This window comes from Rattus rattus, chromosome 6 (genome assembly GCF_011064425.1).
Source record: "Rattus rattus isolate New Zealand chromosome 6, Rrattus_CSIRO_v1, whole genome shotgun sequence".
NCBI lineage: Eukaryota > Metazoa > Chordata > Mammalia > Rodentia > Muridae > Rattus > Rattus rattus.
Window position 1 is genome coordinate 150,192,623 of NC_046159.1, and position 19,425 is coordinate 150,212,047.

The 19,425-nt window shown below is 40.6% G+C and overlaps 1 protein-coding gene across 2 annotated transcripts in view; it reads right to left on the bottom strand.

The window, feature by feature from the left end:
* Positions 1–19,425, bottom strand: part of Rsbn1l (round spermatid basic protein 1 like) — a 58,072-nt gene that overhangs the window by 3,355 nt on the left and 35,292 nt on the right. For both annotated transcript variants that reach the window (XM_032907069.1, XM_032907068.1), the window contains 3 exons: positions 11,006–11,143; positions 8,619–8,761; positions 2,874–3,041 (listed from right to left, as the gene is read on the bottom strand). In XM_032907069.1, the coding sequence (XP_032762960.1) occupies positions 2,874–3,041; positions 8,619–8,761; positions 11,006–11,143 (449 nt within the window). The remainder of the gene's footprint in view (positions 1–2,873; positions 3,042–8,618; positions 8,762–11,005; positions 11,144–19,425) is intronic.

The following is a 19,425-nucleotide window of genomic DNA, read 5'->3' on the forward strand; positions in this document are numbered from 1 at the left end:
GAAACCCACCCTTCTTTAAACTGTTTCTCCAACACTTTTTATCACAGCAACAAGAGAAGTAACTGACAGACTAAGCCTGAGAGACAGAAAGTGGTAGATTAATGGGTATTTGAGGGGAAGAAAACGGAAGTGATTAGCTGCCAAGAATACTGAGGGAGGTCAAAGTTCTACATCTTCACTGTGGTACCAGTAAATAAATTAGTCAAAATAAACAACAGACTTAAAATTGGTGTATGTTTCATTGAATGCAAATTATACCAACTAAATTATGGGCAGAAGGGGCTCAACAGGTAAAGCAGGGGACAAGCAGACGTGAGAGCCTGAGCTCATCCACAGAGCCCACGAACAGTGCTGAACAGTGCAGTCCCAGAGTTCATGGGGCAAGCTGGGAGATGAAGGCAAGAAAATCCTGGGAGCCTGCAGGCAGCTGTCCTCCTCACAGGTGAGGGTGAAGACCAACAACGGAGGCTATCCTCTGACCGTCATGTGCGCGCACGCGCACACACGCGCACACACGCGCACACACACACACACACACACACACACACACACACGGTTTACAAAGGAAAACCAAATTTTTATGAAGCAAACCCCAAATACCCAAATACAAGCATTACGGAAGTCCTGTCTCAATAATGCGTATACACTTATGTAGTATGGGTAATGATCCACAAAACCTGCCCTATGTACAGAAGAGTTCTCTGTAGTCACTGTCATCTCAGCCATCAAGACACCTGAGAAAAGCGGTTGGCAGAGGCAGAAAAGTTTATCCTAGGCAACATGATGAGATACTACCTCAAAAAAAAAAAAAAAAAACACCCACTGTTTACGGGCCAGGCATACAGACGCACATCTGGAAAGCAGAGGGAGGCAGGCAGATGTCTGTGACTTCAAGGCCGGCCTAGTCTGCATAACTAAACTGGGGGTCAGAGAGACAGTTCAGGAGTTAGGAACACTCACTTCTTCCAGGGGAGCTGGATTTGGTTCCCAGCATCTGTATAAGTCAATTCACAGTTACCTGTGATGCCAGTTCCTGAGGATCCAACACCCTCTTCTGGCCCCATGGATGCATCGAAATCTTAAATGGACACTAACATAGCCCCAAGAACACTTTAGTTCCGCCAGGCATGGTGGCGGTGCATCTCAGCATGTGGGAGGCAGAGGCAGCCCAATCTCTCTGTGAACTTGAGGGCAGCCTGGTCTACAGAGCAAGTCCAGGACAGTCAGGACTACGCAGAGAAACACTCAATCAAACAAAAAAGAGGCTGGAGAGATGGCTCAGCGGTTAAGAGCATTGACTGCTCTTCCAGAGGTCCTGAGTTCAATTCCCAGCAACCACATGGGGGCTCACAACCATCTATAATGGGATCGGATGCTCTCTTCTGGTGCATCTGAAGACAGTGACAGTGTACTTATACAATACATACATACATACATACAAACAAACAGACAGACATGCATGCATTCATATCTATGGGACGGAGGGAGGAGGAAAAAAGAGAGAGGAAACAAAAGAATGATAGTTTGATACTTAGTATAAAGAAAAACATAGCAGAACATAAAACAAATGAAAAAAGGAAGTGACAACAGCTTCCCCAGAACCCAGTGATGACACATGGCCTTGCTACAGACCAGGCCATAGTCCACTGCATGGACCTGCACATGGTCCAAACAGGCTCTTGCTCCTTGGAGCGATCACTGGGACTCTGCCACACCCACAGGAAGCAATAGCACAACTCTTACAGGGCTAACAGGACCACTTGCCACCCATCTTTAATATTAGCACAGTAAAAAGGCACAATGGGGTCTAAAGTGGCCAGCTTGCTCCAAGCACTCAGGCTAACTGCTGAGAGGCAGGCCCAGTCAAACAGAGAGGGTGGCAAACAGCACTAGACTCTTTGTGGTATCAATCTACAAGGCAGAACTAACAATTTCCCCTTAATGAAGAGGTATGCTACATTAGAAGTCCCTATTTCCTTATATGGAAAAATTAAGTTATACTTTTCATAAAACCTTAAAGGCTACAGAATTTTTAAAGCACTTTAAGAATTAAACTAGTTTCTGGAAGTTATGGAGTTGGTGCAACAGGTAAGAAGCAGCACTTGCTGCTGAGGACCTGAGTTTGGATCCCAGCACCCACCCATGTAATAAGCCAGGCATAAACCCCTGCAACTCTAACCCTAATACTGTTCAGGCAGAGACAGGAAGAAGCAGAGATGAGAGGAATGAGTCTTAGACCTAGCACTTACTACCTAAGCCGATGACCCTGCACGATGGTTCCTGTGTGTAAGTAAAAGAGCAGGGAAACTGAGACAGCATGTGTAAATGGGCACATAGTAAATACCAAGTCAATCTGGCTAACAGTGCTACCACGGCCCGGTCTGACTGTCTTTAAATGGCATACAACTTAAATTCCAGCACTTGGGAGACAGAGGCAGATGAATCTCTGTGGCCAGCCTGATCTATATAGTGAGTTCCAAGCCAGTCATACATAGTAAGGCCAGCTATATAGTAACATCCTATCTCAAAAATAATGAAATTACATTTTTAAAAAAGAGAAAAGTAGTGATAAAATAAAATAACAGTAGTTAATGTCTGCAAGACTCTGGGTTCATACCCTAATACAACCATTACCAACCAATACCAATAGTGGGGACTGGAGCAACAGCTCAGTAGTTAAGAGCACTGGCTGTTCTTCCAAAGGATCTAGGTCCATCCCCAACACCCACGTGCTCCCGGTTGTCTGTCATTCCAGTTTCAGAGCACCAGATGCCTTCTTCTGGCCTCAGCAGGCCCTGCACACATGTGGTACTCAGGTAAAATACCCATGCACATAAAGTAATAAATCTCAAAGCAGGCAGTAGTGTACGTACCGCTGTCCACAGTGCACAGCCTTCAGCACGCCAACAGCTGCGGTGGTCTGTCGTTCAAAGCCTTGGCCTATGTGATCCGCATGGGCTCTCGTCCTGTCTTCAAACAGCATCTCCCGAGGCTCGCTGGTTCGAGGTAGATACTGAAGGTTTTTTATTTCATTGGTAGTTCTGTTTTTAGAAAGAGATTTATATTTATATACTGTAGCTTGTTTCCTTACCAGATATTTCCATAATCACAATTTCAGACAGAAGATTTTAATTTTTAAAAGGAATAAAGGCAAACAAAAAGTACACACACCAATTCCCTAGTCTGGGAAACACCTCTCACACAGTGGCAGGGCTACTCTGTGTAGGACTGTGCAGTTATTTAATATATAATGCATACTTCTAGAACAGACAACTTTTAAATGCATCCTGCATGACACATGCTTTAGGCCAGGTGCTACATAGTTACTGAGACTACTAAAGGAGACTACAGTGACAGATGAGGCTGCTACCCTTAGGAGAATTTCAAAGATAAAAACTTAATAATAAACAGATTAACAAGAAAGGATCAAAGAAAGAGGTTAACAACTAAAGCCTAGGCTGTGACACTCTTCACAAAAGAGTTTGCTGAAGGCAGGAAGAAGCTTCTAGCTGTGCTCTACAAGACAGCAATCTTCCACTGACGCTGGTCCCTCCTCATCTTCTAGAGTTCATAAGCACAGAGCCTGTCAGCCAGTATCCTTGCACACTGGAGAGATCTCGCCTGTTAGTCTACAGACTGGGGAAAGGGGGAAACCAGTCTGCCCAGAAGCTAGCATTCTCCTCCTCTGTAGTTTGTGGCTGCTATTCCAGACTGCCCCATAGTTGGTCTCTCTGCCCAGTTACTCTCCCCGAGAGCATTCGAGGGCTCTAGCTCCTCACTCTACTGTTTGCTGCCTTGTGCATCCTGTATGGGCTCACCAGACTATAACTCTACTGTTCGCTGTTCTTTGTGATTAATATTCTACCTGTGTCAGAAGTCACATCAGGCTCCAACTTTCTACAGAAGGCTAGAGGACTTCTAGTTGATACCACATTCAAATCCTTCATCACACATGTAGCATATGTATCTGATATTAGTTAGACAGCAACAGACCATGGAAGCTCCACATATCATGGGCAATAATCATGGAGTATAGAGGAACTCTGCCAGGGACAGGTGAACGTTTGTAAATTATATGTGAATGTTTGTGTCTGCACTGTTCTGGCAACAGACTCTCTGACTAAACTCTCTGCAGACCCTCAAACAAGCAGTGGCAATGGCACACATCCTTGATCCTGGCAGTCCAGAGGCTGACGCAGGCAGATCTCTATCAACTTGAGGCCACCCTGGCGTACACAGTGAGTTCCAGGACAACAGGGCTGTTAGGGCTGGAGAGATGGTTCTGCAAGTAAAAGGCAGGACTGCTCTGGCAGAGGACCAGAGGTCAGTTTCCAGAGCTCCTGCTGATGACTCAGAAGCACTGTAACTCTTAGCTCCAGGGGGATGGGCCACCTCTGTCCTCCACAGGCACCTGTACATACCCCCCACACACACACACACGTACCCAAATATAAACACTTAATTCAATGTTCAAAGTAATCTTTCCAATCTGAAGAAGGAATAAGCTCTGAAAAACACAGCTCTACAACTGCTATCGATTTAGGGACTTCCTCCCAGAGCCCAGGACCTGCCAGGCAGCAGACACTATGGAACAAGGATTTACCAAGCAGCAGACACTATGGAACAAGGATTTACCAAGCAGCAGACACTATGGAACAAGGATTTACCAAGCAGCAGACACTATGGAACAAGGATTTACCAAGCAGCAGACACTATGGAACAAGGATTTACCAAGCAGCAGACACTATGGAACAAGGATTTACCAAGCAGCAGACACTATGGAACAAGGACTTGCTAAGCACCAGACACTATGGAACAAGGATTTACTAAGCACCAGACACTATGGAACAAGGACTTCCTAAGCAGCAGACACTATGGAACAAGGATTTACTAAGCACCAGACACTATGGAACAAGGACTTCCTAAGCAGCAGACACTATGGAACAAGCCCAATAGAGTCCTGCAGTAACGAAACCCACCACTTACTCACTCAAGGACAGCTTGGTCTGTTTTGTTTGGGTTTTGGATTAAGTCTGATTTTTGTTTAAGTTTATTCAGTGTATGTGCATGAATGTTTTGCCTGCATATATGTAGTACATCATGTGTGTACCTGGTGCCTTCAGAGGTCAGAAGCAGGTGTAGGATCCCCTAGCACTGAATGGCTCGGAGCATCATGTGGGTGGTGGGAATAGAACCCGAGTCTTCTAAGATAAAAAGGCTCTAACTACTGAGCCATCTCTCCAGCCCCTGTTCTATTGCTTAAAATAATCCATGTAATCATTCAAATAATTTTAGTTATCTACAGAAAAAGCCACTACTTCGCCTTCTGCCACCAACTCTATGATCACAAAGTTAACTTAGTACATTTTTCTAACCTTTTCTCCACATACAGTTTTAAAAATATATTCTTAATGATTCTTTGAGAATGTCACACATGTGTACAATGTATTTTTGAGGATAGTCACCTCCTACTCCTCCCTATAACTTCTTCTAGATGTTTCCCCCACATCACTGCCTTTTTCCAACTTTATGTCTTTAATTTAAAAAACCCAACAACACTATTTTTACTGCCCATATACTCATGGACATGAAGACACCCTCTGGGACAAAGCTGACCAGGAACCACAACCTGGAAGAAACCTGGCCTCTCCCTCCCTCAGAAGCTATCAGCTGCCAACAGTTAGGAGTCAGGCAGGGCTCATGACTCCCTGGCCCTTCATGCTACAATGTTAAGTGGCTTGATCTTGTGCTGGTCTTACATAGGTAACCGTAGTTGTTCTGAGTTCTTGAGTGTAGCAATGCTGTGTTTCCAGAAGACACTGCCTCACTGGGGTCCTCTCTGACCTCTGGCTCTTATAATCTTTCTTTCCCTTCCTATAAAATCTTGAGGAAAAGGGAGTGTTGTTAGGAGATTCAGGCATGAAAGTCTCAAATTCAGGACCAACTATGAATATGTAGTAAGGCCCTGTTTCAAATACTCAGACTTATCACTGGTTACTTTGTGAAATAGCCATCTTGAAGCTCAGGAACAAGCAGGGAGAGAAGTGTGAAGGTCCTGAAGTCATAGCGAGAATGTACTGAAATATGTGCAGGAGAGCATTGACCAGCAGAGAAAAGGGACCAACGAGCTAAAACGCAGTGGCTGTGTTTATAGCCGCTAAGGAGAGAGTCCCTTGGTCACCGCATGGGCCATTTGTTCCTTGTTTGGATAGATAAGTGAGCACCTGTCTCAAAAATGTGACATTATTTTTTAATATCCTAGCTATTTGTTCAGTGCCCCTGGACATTAGGGCTGGGCTCCAGATGACTTGAGAAGACATCATGTCGCTGGAGTCCGTCTCCAAGTAGTCCTGGCCTGATAGCAAGTAGGAATTTCACTCTCATCTTTGACCTTGTGCATCTACATTGATTTTCTACATTCTGCTCTTTTCACATAACATGAATATTATGATGTTTAATCTTGTCAGCTTGACTGGATGTATAACCACATAGAACGAACACCTCTAGGTTTGTCTCTGAGGGAACTTGCAGAGAGATTTAACAGAGGAAGACCTACCATGAATGCAAGCGATGCCATTCCAGCAGCCTGAGTTCCAAACTAGATACAGGGTTTTCAAAGGGGAATGCAGGAAGAGCATGCCATTCCTATCTGTTCCTGACTGTGGATGCAACTGACCACATGCCTCATGCTCCTGCTGCCTTGCCTTCCCTGCCTTGATGGGGATTCCCTCCTAGAACATTTAGTTTACTATACACCACACACACACACACACACACACACACACACACACACTCCTTCCTTAAAACTGCTCTGTCAGGCATTTTTGTCCCAGAAACCTATGAAGTGACCAATAAAAATGCCCTTCCAGATCTAAACAGTTTTACCATATTTTTACAAGAATATATAAAATAGGGGTTGGGGATTTAGCTCAGTGGTAGAGCGCTTGCCTAGCAAGCACAAGGCCCTAGGTTCGGTCCCCAGCTCTGAAAACAAGAAAAAAAAAAAAAGAATATATAAAATATATTTCATGTTCCCTGGTGTTAGACATTTAGACGTGTTAAGTACCTTGGTGCAAACAATGCCACAATTAACATCCTTACATACTAGCTTCTAGTGCTTTTATTTCTCAAGATAGATCATCCCAAGAGTAAGGGATCACAACTGGATATTACTTTCACAGAACTCTGCTAAATCTTCTATAAACGATATATAAAAAGCTTGCCTCATATGCCTATTAGCCCATAATCTTATTTTACTATGTGTTGACAAATAATGAACAGAAATCTCTCATCTACCTCTCTCTAGATGAAAACTTACCTGGCAGGTGATTATCTGTCTACCAGATGACTACATGTTCTCATTAGCTCAGGAAGTCTCTCCTTGGCTCATTACTTTCAGTTTGCCACATTTAATCCAGTCAATCACCATTATGAACCTGGCTGTTCAGACCTATTGCTCAAACAGTACTGTCACTTGGTGGCTGGGTTTGTCTGTGGTTGCTGAGGTTTCTTTCAGGCTAAGTTTTATGGTGACATTTTACTGTTTACCTGTTCATCTCTAACTTTTTTTAAAAATGCTTTTATTGCTGAGCTGGAGTTTTTCCTATAGGAAGCTACTTTTAAAGATTTATTTATTTATTATATATAAGTACACTGTAGCTGTCTTCAGACACACCAGAAGAGGGCATCAGATCTCATTACCGATGGCTGTGAGCCACCATGTGGTTGCTGGGATTTGAACTCAGGACCTCCAGAAGAGCAGTCAGTGCTCTTAACCACTGAGCCATCTCTCCAGCCTTATCTCTAACTTTTTTTATGAGACAGGCACTCTGCCTCTATTTTCTTTAAGACAGACTACCGACAACTTATTCCAATATAATTTTATCCATATATCATATATTAAGTGGTAAATATATTCACATTTGTGAGCTTTATCCTCTTCCAATAACCTATTTGAGTCTTATTTTGGGGGAGAGGGAGGTTTGGGGGACTCGAGACAGGGTTTCTCTATGAACTCTTGGCTGCCCTGGAACTCACTCTATGGACCAGGCTGGGCTCAAACTCAAAGAAATCTGCCTGCCTCTGCCTGGCAAGTGCTGGGTTAAAAGTGTGCACCACCATGCCCAGCTCTATTTGAGTCTTCAGGTAATTTTCAATAACTAAGTGCCTTGCCCTTCCTCTTTTTAAACTGTAAACTCACTCTCTGCAGTGCAAGGAGCACAGATCCAGCTGAGGCAGACAGTCCGCTGACAGGATCTCCGCTCTGTCGATCCGGAGCACAGCGCTCTGTGTGTCACTGGGCACCCCCATCAGGGGGTTCAGTCCTTAACACAGGTTCAACAGTCGGTAAGTGTGCTCCAAAATCTCTGTGTTGAGCGACACCTTCTAACTCCTAGTTGTAAGTTATTTCAATGGCTGATTTCTCATGTCTGTGTTATAAAACTGTGCTGTTTAATAACCAAGTATATTAACATGTGGCCCGTGCCAGTCATTTTCTTCAACTTATGCTATAAAGTTTTTCTTCTACAATAGACACACACACACACACACACACACACACACACACACACACACACACCCCAAGCCCATCCTCACTAATAAAGATGTGTGCAACAAACCTTTTCCTTTTGAAGGGTGACTTTGGCATATCAGCCACAGGGATCATTTGTTCTCCTGGACGCACCCACATGATGGGACCATCATCACTATCTTTCCGACTCTCTAATTTTAGACTAGATAGTGTTCCCCATGGCAATGTACACTAGAAATAAATAATTACATAAATTAATTATTTTCAAAATATATCTTCAAATACATATTAAAAATACTGCATGGAGGGATATATGGGTGGGGGTAGGAAAGAGAAGGGGGAAAATGTAATTATATTATAATCTCAAAAGGAGAAATTAAATGTTGACCTGAAAGCCAATAGATGAAACAGATTGATAATTTAAAAAAAAAAAACAAAAAAAAAAAAAAAAACAACCCTCTAATTCTCCCTGTAAGAATCCTTACAATGTACTAATAAATTAAAAGCTAAAATGAGACTGGAGGAAGAAAAAACTTGTCCCCCCTTACACACAAATTCATACACAACTTAAGCATTTGACATACATATTAACATATCCCTATTTATCATATGTTTAGCTTCAAACAGTTGTGCTTTAATTCCTCTCAGAAGAACAAGTGTGCTCACAGGGCTCGTAGGCCTGCCCTCCTAGAGGTGTGAGTCAGCGTCCTCATCATCTGTCATTCTTCTCCCCAACAAACACAGGGCAATATAATTCCAATAAATGGCCAAATAAGCAAGTGGTCTCCAAACAACCTTGAAAACAAATCTGAGTTTAAAAACCTAAGTGTTTCCTTAATTAGCCATAGTCATACAACATCAAATATATATATATATAATATAATATATAATATATATTATATAATATATATATAACAGTGAAAGTAAAGATATACATATTTGTTTAGTAGTTTCTTTTTTGTTTTGGCTTTTCTGTAGCCTTGGAACTTGCTCTGTAACTAGGAGAGTCTCCAACTCAGAGATCCACCTGCCTCTGCCTCCTGAGTGTTGGGATTAAAGGTGTGCAGCAGCAGCACCACCTCCTCCTCCTCCTCCACCACCACCACCAACTCCTCCTCCTCCTCCTCCTCCTCCTCCTCCTCCTCCTCCTCCATCACCACCACCACCACCACCTCCACCAACTGGCCGTAGTTTCTTGAAAAGGCTACTGGTCTTAAAGCAGAAATTAAATTGGAATTAAAAAAGAGAGAATAGAAGGAAGATCACAAGATCTCTATGATGGAATGGTGTTTTTTAATCACCTCATAGTTCCTTTTGAAAGAAATAATTTCTCTGAAAATGCTTAAAATAAGATTTGAAGCAACCATTCTATAAAATATCACTTAATAATGATTATAATCAAAGTATCTGACATGACTAGCTGGAAGAAAAAGAAACTTTAAAAGCTATAAAGGGGAAAAAATAGATTACAGTGAAAGTAAAAATATCTATAAACACTTAAGACAGAAAATCAGTTGTGCAGAAGTGAAAACAGAAGATGTGGTGAGTAAGCTTTAGATTGGTCTCATACTCCGCTGTGAGCGAGGGCCTACATCTCAGGGGAGGTTCACACTGACCTCGGAATGACTGATTATTAAAAACTTACCTACCCAGCTCAGAGGCTTCTCTGTTGATGGGATACCCCAGATAACCCATAGCAAGAATGCAGCAGCTCAGCAGGTAAAAGCTGGGCACACAAAGCTAGAGATCTGAGTTTAATGCCCACAACTCATGCCAATAGGAAAGGAGAGATGAGACTCCACATGAAAAAGGAAAGAAAAAAAATAGAAGGGATTCCACAGCGCTGTCTTCTGGCTGCCACGTGGAAGTCCTGCCCCACATGGACTAGTAATGATGAATACATTTTTAAAAATATCAAATGGACTTTGACTAGAAATTTCTTATAGACTATAATGGGGCACGAGTTCAATGTTTTATTCGACTGTACAACTCCCCAGACCAGTTTCCCACAGTGTCAAGCCACACACCTCTGTGCTTATATGTTTAACAGGCATCCTGCCTGTGCTTAGTCTACAAACACATACAGGGGCAGTAACAGGCCATGGCATTTGCTGGTGTACCATTTAACTTGGCCATCACAATTAAGACTGAGAAATTGCATACATACATAACACGAGATCACTATTTTCTTCCTTTTCCCTGAATTTAAATAAAAAATTTTTTAAAACTATGTTGAGTAGCATGGTGGTGCACACCTTTAATCCCACTGCTCAGGAGAGAGACAGAGGCAGGCAGATCTCCGTGACTTGGAGAACAGCCTGGTCTATAGCATGAATTTCCAGACAACCAGGGGTACAGAGAAACCCTGTCTCAAAACAAAACAAAAATAATAATAACTGTAAGCAGCCATTCATCTGCATGAACTGTACCCTGAAACCAACGCCCACACTGTGGAACGCCAAGGCTTTCTCTCACCTTTAAAAAGGGTGACTCCTCTAACATGTCCAGGAACTCGGGGAAGTAATCTCCCACTTCCTCGTCAACCGCTCCCACCAAACTTATCTGCCGCATCGGGCCAGCTCTGTAAGTACCGTGAGAGTATGTTCTTTTTACCTGAGTGACACAAATTTAATTCCAAGTTAGACATGAAGTGTTCGCTACTGACGCTTAACAATAAATTACACCATTTCAAATAATACAAGGCAAGGAAAAACAAAAGCCTGCAACAATACAGTGTTTGTATATTTATAAATATTAACATATATTAATATAGTGTTTATGATATATTTTAAATAATACATTTATAAATATATATTTCTATATATAAAACTAATCAAGACAGCTGATTTCTATTTCTCTCTGTAAAGTACTCATTAAAAGAGTTAGAGGGTGGGGCTGGTGGCACCCACCTTAATCTGTTACACAGAGAGACCCTATCTTCAAAAACAAAAAAAGAGAAGAGTTGAAAGAAACAAACTGCATAAGTGACTCACTGCACCATCTCCTGGTAGCATTAGAGTTGTTGTTTAGTATATATTGCTACTAAAAATATGACACACCTTCATTTTTTAAAGTGATAGTGCCTATCTTTTATTACAATTGTCAAATTACTCCCATTATGAGTGGTTATATATCAAAAGACCACTAAAGATGACCTTTCCACCAGTTCACATTTCTATCACAAACTCTGATGAAATGATAGAAATTCAGAGTGCAAAGTCCAAAGGCACACTCCCCTCTGCTGTCAATAGCTAACTTCAGAGATCACATAAACTCCTGCTCTCATTAACCCCAGACGGCAGAGGAAAACACAAAGCTCGTTCACACAAAGCACTTGTTAAAATGCAAGCCAGCATGAGATGCCCAAGCGTTCAAAACAAAGCAGCCTAAAACCCTCAGGTTTACTGATACCTGGATTTCCAATGGTACATTAAATTTAGTCCTCGGAGAACTGTGGTATTTTTTAATATACAAACACTAGGGGGGGTATTATTTTAAGCTTCTTAACAAACTTTGAGCAAAATCTCAATATTTTTTTTTTGAAATAAGACTTTGTGGTCACCATATTAGAGGATCAACGTATCGGGGTTTGCCCAGAACTAAGCTCATTTAAACTAAGTCTACAATGCAGGCAAGCTGGATGGACAAGCTTTTGTGACGTTCTAAAACCTATATGACCACAGTAATGTAGTATCAACATTTGGGAAGTACCTTACTTCCAACCCACACATTTTAAGAAACACAATAATAAATATTCTATTATACTAGAATAACTGACATCAGAACTGTTTTTATCATAATCAACAAGTACTGATTCTTTAAGTTTTTGTTATACTCAACATTAAGTTTATTTACAAGTATTCCAAGTTAAACCTTCCATTACCCATAAAAAACTCCCTTCTCAGACTAACAAACCAAGCCCCAAGTCACAAAATTATACTCTGTTTTAGAGTCAGGGTCTCAACTTTTTCTGTCTCCTAAAAGTCCCATCGTCTCTATATCAGCATATCATATATTCTGCATATTACATTACGATTCAGAATAGTAGCAAAGTAACAGTTACGATGAAACAGCAACAAGATAATTTTATGGTTAGAGGTCCCCATAACATGAGGTCGCAACATTAGGAAGGTTGAGAACCACTACCCTCTATGAACAAAATTCAAAGTTTAACCTTGTCTCTCCAGCACTCTCAGGCCCTAGGAATTTAAATGCACTAACGGCATCACAGTGGGAAACGTGGTCATGAATGGGGTGCAGTAAGGCAATCTTTAACAATGCTAAGGTTACCAATCTGAACTCTAGCAAACACACCAGAATACAACACAAACCTCTGTTAAATGATTCTGCATACCTGTCCTTGGATTGGACCTGTGTATGACAGCATTAGTACTGAGAGACCATAAGGTTACTAAACAGTGATGTTAGGGCTAGGGGACAGATGTGTGGACAAGCCCTTGCCCCACCATTATAACATACTGGGTATGGTTCCCACACTAGTGGAGAGGAGGAGGCAAGGGAAGTCAGGACAAGAAGTAAATCCAACTTACACTGTAAGACACTAATTCAACAAGGGTTTTGAAACGTAGCACAGGGCAATTTAAATGAGATGTTTAAGTATCACATAAGTCACTAATCAGTTCTACACACCAATGCATCTTTGGTACTCATGTACAAACAGAAAGGCAAAAATACCAGGACATTAGTAAATTATGGAAAATGAGATGTGGTCTACTTTACCATATCAAAGCATTAACAATGACCCATGAAGTACTGTACATGGCTTATCAAGAGAGGAAGAAAATGACCTTTGAAAAAATTTCCTCAGTGAGTGAATACTTCTAAAGTAGTGAGCACAACTTGATACAAGCTCCCCCAAAGATATGAGCATGATTAATACAGTTTAATAGCAAAATCAAATAAACTTTTTGTCCTATATGCAGGAATACTTTCATACAAAGGATACCAGAAAAGAACACTGTCTAAAGTGGTTTTAAGGGCAGTTTAGGAGATAGGGGAAATGTAAATCTGAAATTATAGGTCAATTTAGCTAATATGTTAATGAAGATACATTATATTTGAAATAATTTATTTCTCTAATAAGTAATAAGTTGTCTTCTACACCACTATCATGTAATGTTCTTATATTCAGTTAACTATTTTCACTCCACAACAGAGGGAGAAGACTGGATGTGGTGGTGCACACCTTTAATCCCAGCACATGAATGAGAGAGAGGCAGGCAGATCTCTGTGCGTTTCAGTCCATCATGGTCTGCACAGCAGTTTCCAGACAGCCACGGCTACATAATAAGACCTTTCGAAGCCACAGGAGGCAGAGGTGAGCCCGGTACAGACCTGTAGCCCAGCACTGGCAAGGTGGAGCAGAGCATTCCCATTTGAGGCCAGCTGAGGAAGGGAGGTAGAACTGAACCACACTGCTAACCACTAAAGGACAGTGGCTAATACTCAGAAAACGAGAAGTATTAAAACTTTAATACTTAGCCCTTGTAAAGTAATATCTGTGTTTAAATATAAATTAATTAATGCATCACCAACAGAAAACAGTGGGTAAAACTTGTTAAGGAGCAATAGCGCAAAAGGTAAGTTGTATCACTATTCAACTGTATCGACTGATTTGACTGGAACTGGCTGCTTCAGATGACAGTGATCACTCTACTGATTAAAATACTTAATCCAACCAAAAATGAAGTAATGAAGTGCAACATTTAACTCACTATGACAAATCCATACGAAACTAGGATTAGGAACAAGTCACTTGAAGTTTTGACCATGATAAAGTATTAACAATGATATACTCAAGATGGAAAAGTATTTACCCCTTGGTAAAAATATACAGATGCGAATAAACAACAAAATACATGAGCTTTTCACAAACATAGGGATGGTTCTTGATTTAGTGACCCCTATTTCACTTTAACAGTGTGATGTTCAAAATGGACTCACTATAGTAAAGTTGAATAATACCACATCTCTAAAAACCACCTATGACAGTTCCTAGTATGACTGACCCAAGAAAGGAAAAAATAAAGATCCGAAGACTCTCTAAATATCTTTAAAAGAAACGTCACAAGACTGGCTCATAAACCTTCCCCATATGCAGATATGTATTTTAGGCACAATTTTAACAGTCTTTCAGATCTTAAGGTAGAGCACACGTTCCATGAAGACTGCATCCTTCCTAAAACCTTGGCAACTAAAAGTACATATTCATTAACAAGAAAAGAGTCCCTTCTGTGGAACCCTCAGATCCTGATAACAGATGGAACATGATTAGTATTTACTTCATGAAAACATCAACCCATTACTTTTCTGATCCATTTTTTAAAACTTAAGAAAAACCCGATAGATGTAACTATTTGCTTCTAAATGGTAAACGCAATGAATTCTAAAGTCTACCTCTATAGTTCCTCTATATTTGGGCAGGGGGCAGATACACAGATTTCAAAAAAGAGTAATAAAGAAAAGAACAATACATAGTCTCTTTTTCTTTTCTTTTTTTTTTTTTGTTGTTGTTTCTAAATTCTGTATTTACACAGTGCCATTTAAAGGTAAGTAACATGAAAAGATAAAAAACTGTTGAGGCAGATATCCTTAGATGGCAGGACAGACTGCCACTTCTGCACACCTCTGCCCACATCCCCAGTCTGAGGGGAAACTGCACAGTGCCTCTGGACACAGAAATATAGGAACAGTCAGTCACCAGTACCAGCAGTTCTGGTCTGCGCTGAGGACCGAAATGAACCAGCCAAACAGCTCCCTACACGAAAATCCTGTGGGGGAGAGAGCTGGACCCTCAGAAGTGTGGATACTCCTGAGAAGTCAGAGGAGACTACCCTCTGCCCACAGTCCAGACCCAAGAGAGAATTACACTGTGCCAACTGTGCCCCTGGGTGCAAGGACCTAGGAGTAATCAGGGGCAGGACCCTTTGATTCCTGTCCACGCCTAGAGCTGGAAGACAGTCTTCAGGAGCATCCACACACCTGAAATCAGAGCACCTGTTCTCAGGGAAGGCTGAAAGAAAACAGGAAAACAGTTCTACAGGAGCTGACACAGAGGCCTACAGCAGGGTCAAGTCACTCCCAGAAACAGCAAGACAGGCAAACACCAGAGACAACCCAATGGCTAGAGGCAAGCGCAGGAACCTAAGCAACAGAAACCAAGACTACTTGGCATCATCAGAGCCCAGTTCTCCCACCAAAGAAAATACTGGATATCCAAACACACCGGAAAAGCAAGATTTAGATTTAACATCACATTTTTTGATAATGATGCCACACTTTAAGAAAGACATAAAGAACTCCCTTAAAGAAATGCAGGAAAGCACAAGTAAACAAGTAGAAGCCCTTAGGGAAGAAACACAAAAAGCCCTGAAAGAATTACAGGAAAACACAACCAAAAAGGTGAACGACTTGAAAATGGAAATAGAAACAATAAAGAAAGCACAAAAGGAGACAACCCTGGATATAGAAAACCTAAGGAAGAGACAAGGAGCCGTAGATACAAGCATTACCAACAGAATACAAGAGACAAAAGAGAAAAATCTCAGGGGGAGAAGATATCATAAAAAACATTGACACAACTGTCAAAGATAATGTAAAAGGCAAAAAATTCCTATCTCAAAACACACAGGAAATCCAGGACACAATGACAAGATCAAACCTAAGGATAATAGATATAGAAGAAAGTGAAGACTCCCAACTTAAAGGGCCAGTAAATATCTTCAACAAAATCACAGAAGAAAACTTCCCTAACCTAAACAAAGAGATGTCCACAAACATACAAGAAACCTACAGAACTCCAAGATTGGACCAGAAGAGAAATTCCTCCCATCGTATAATAGTTAAAACACCAAATGCACAAACAAAGAAAGAATATTAAAAGCAGTAAGGGAAAAAGGTCAAGTGACATATAAAGGCAGACCTATTAGAATCACACCAGACATCTCACCAGAGACTATGAAAGCCAGAAGATCCTGGACAGATGTCATACAGACCCTAAGAGAACACAAATGCCAGCCCAGGTTACTGTATCCAGCAAAACTCTCAATTAACATAGATGGAGAAACCAAGATATTCCATGATGAAACCAAATTTACACACTATCTTTCTACAAATCCAGCCCTACAAAGGATAATAGATGCAAAACACCAACACAAGGAGAGAAACTATACCGTATAGAAAGCAAGAATATAATTTCCTTGCAATGGGACCAAAAGAGAGACAGACAAAAACAAAACAAAACAAAACAAAACAAAACAAAAAAACCATAATTCCACCTCTAACAATGAAAATAACAGGAAGCTACATTCACTATTCCTTAATATCCCTCAAAATCAACTGACTCAATTCCCAATAAAAAGACATAGACTGACAGACTGCATTTTGCAGCATGCAGGAAACACACTTCAGAGACAAAGACATACACTACCTCAGAGTAAATGGCTAGAAAACAACTTTCCAAGCAAATGGCCCAAAGAAACAAGCTGGAGTTGCCATTCTAATATCAAATAAAATTGACTTTCAACCAAAAGTCATTAAAAAATATAAGGAAGGACACTTCATATTCATCAAAGGAAAAATCCACCAAGATGAATTCTCAATCCTAAATATCTATGCTCCAAATACAAGGACACCTACATACATAAAAGAAAGCTTACTAGGTAGCAATGAATAGCCTAGTAAGAGCACCAGTGGAAGGGGAAGCCCTTGGTCCTGCCAAGACTGAACCCCCAGTGAATGTGATTGTTGCAGGGAGGGCAGTAATAGGGGGAGGATGGGGAGGGGAACGCCAATATAGAAGTGGAGGGGGAGGGGCTGGGGGATGTTGGCCCGGAAACCAGGAAAGGGAATAACAATCTAGAAATGTAAATAAGAAATACTCAAGTTAATAAAGATAACAAAAAAAAAAAAAAAAAAAGAAAAGAAAAAAAAAGAAACGTTACTAAAGCTCAAAGTACACATTGCATCTCACACCATAATAGTAGGAGATTTCAACACCCCACTCTCATCAATGGACAGATCAAGGAAACAGAAATTAAACAGAGACATAGAGAAACTAACAGAAATTATGAACCAAATGAATTTAATACATATTTATAGAACACTGCATCCTAAAACAAAAGGATATACCTTCTTCTCAGCACCTCCTGGAACTTTATCCAAAATTGACCACATAATTGGTCACAAAACAGGCCTCAAGAGATACAGGAAGATAGAAATAATCCCATGCATCCTATCAGACCACCATAGACTAAGACTGGTCTTCAATAACAACAATAATGACAGAAAGCCCATATGTACATGGAAGCTGAACAATGCTCTACTAAATGACAACTTGGTCAAGGAAGAAATAAAGAAAGAAATTAAAGACTTCTTAGAATTTAGTGAAAATGAAGATACAATATTCCCAAACATATAGGACACAATGAAAGCTGTGCTAAGAGGAAAACTCATAGCTCTGAGGAGAGAGCATATGTCAGCAGCTTGACAGCACACCTCAAAGCTCTAGAACAAAAAGAAATAAATAAACCCAAGAGGAGTAGAAGGCAGGAAATAATCAAACTCAGGGCTGAAATCAACCAAGTAGAAACAAAAAGTACTATACAAAGAATCAACAAAACCAGGACCTGGTTCTTTGAGAAAATCAACAAGACAGATAAACCCTTAGCCAGACTAACCAGAGGTCAGAGAGAGTGTATCCAAATTAAGAAAATCAGAAATGAAAAGGGAGACATAACAAAAGAATCTGAAGAAATTAAAAAAAATCATCAGATCCTACAACAAAACTAGAAAATCTGGAGGAAATGGACAATTTTCTAGACAGATACCAGGTACCAAAGTTAAATCAGGAACAAATAAACCATCTAAACAACCCCATAACTCTTAAGAAATAGAACCAGTTATTAAAAGTCTCCCAACCAAAAAGAGCCCAGAACCAGATGGGTTTAGTGCAGAATTCTATCAGACCTTCATAGACGACCTCATACCAATATTATCCAAACTATTCCACAAAATTAAAACAGATGGAGCGCTACCAAATTCCTTCTATGAAGCCACAATTACTCTTATACCGAAACCACACAAAGACCCAACAAAGAAAAAGAAGTTCAGACCAATTTCCCTTATGAATATTGATGCAAAAATACTCAGTAAAATTCTGGCAAACCAAATCCAAGAACAGATCAAAACAATCATCCATCATGATCAAGTAGGCTTCATCCCAGGGACACAGGGATGGTTTACTATTTGAAAATCCATCAATGTAATCTACTATAAAAACAAACTCAAAGATAAGAACCACATGATCATTTCATTAGATGCTGAGAAAGCATTTGACAAAATTCAACACCCTTCATGATAAAAGTCCTGGAAAGAATAGGAATTCAAGGCCCATACCTAAACATAGTAAAAGCAATATACAGCAAACCAGTAGCTAACATCAAACTAAATGGAAAGAAACTTGAAGCAATCCCACTAAAATCAAGGACTAGACAAGGGTGCCCACTCTCTCCCTACTTATTCAATATAGTACTCAAAGTCCTAGCCAGAGCAATAAGTCAATGAAAGGAGATCAAATGGATACAAAGTGGAAGGGAAGAAATCAAAATATCACTGTTTACAGATGATATGATAGTGTACTTAAGTGACCCCAGAAGTTCCACCAGAGAACTATTTACCCTGCTAAAGAACTTCAGCAAAGTGTTGGGGTATAAAATTAAAACAAACAAATCAGTAGCCTTCCTCTACTCAAAGGATAAACAGAACCCAAATAATATAAAATATCTTGGTGTGACTTTAACCAAGCAAGTGAAAGATTGGTATGACAAGAACTTCAAGTTTCTGAAGAAAGTAATTGAGGAAGATCTCAGAAGATG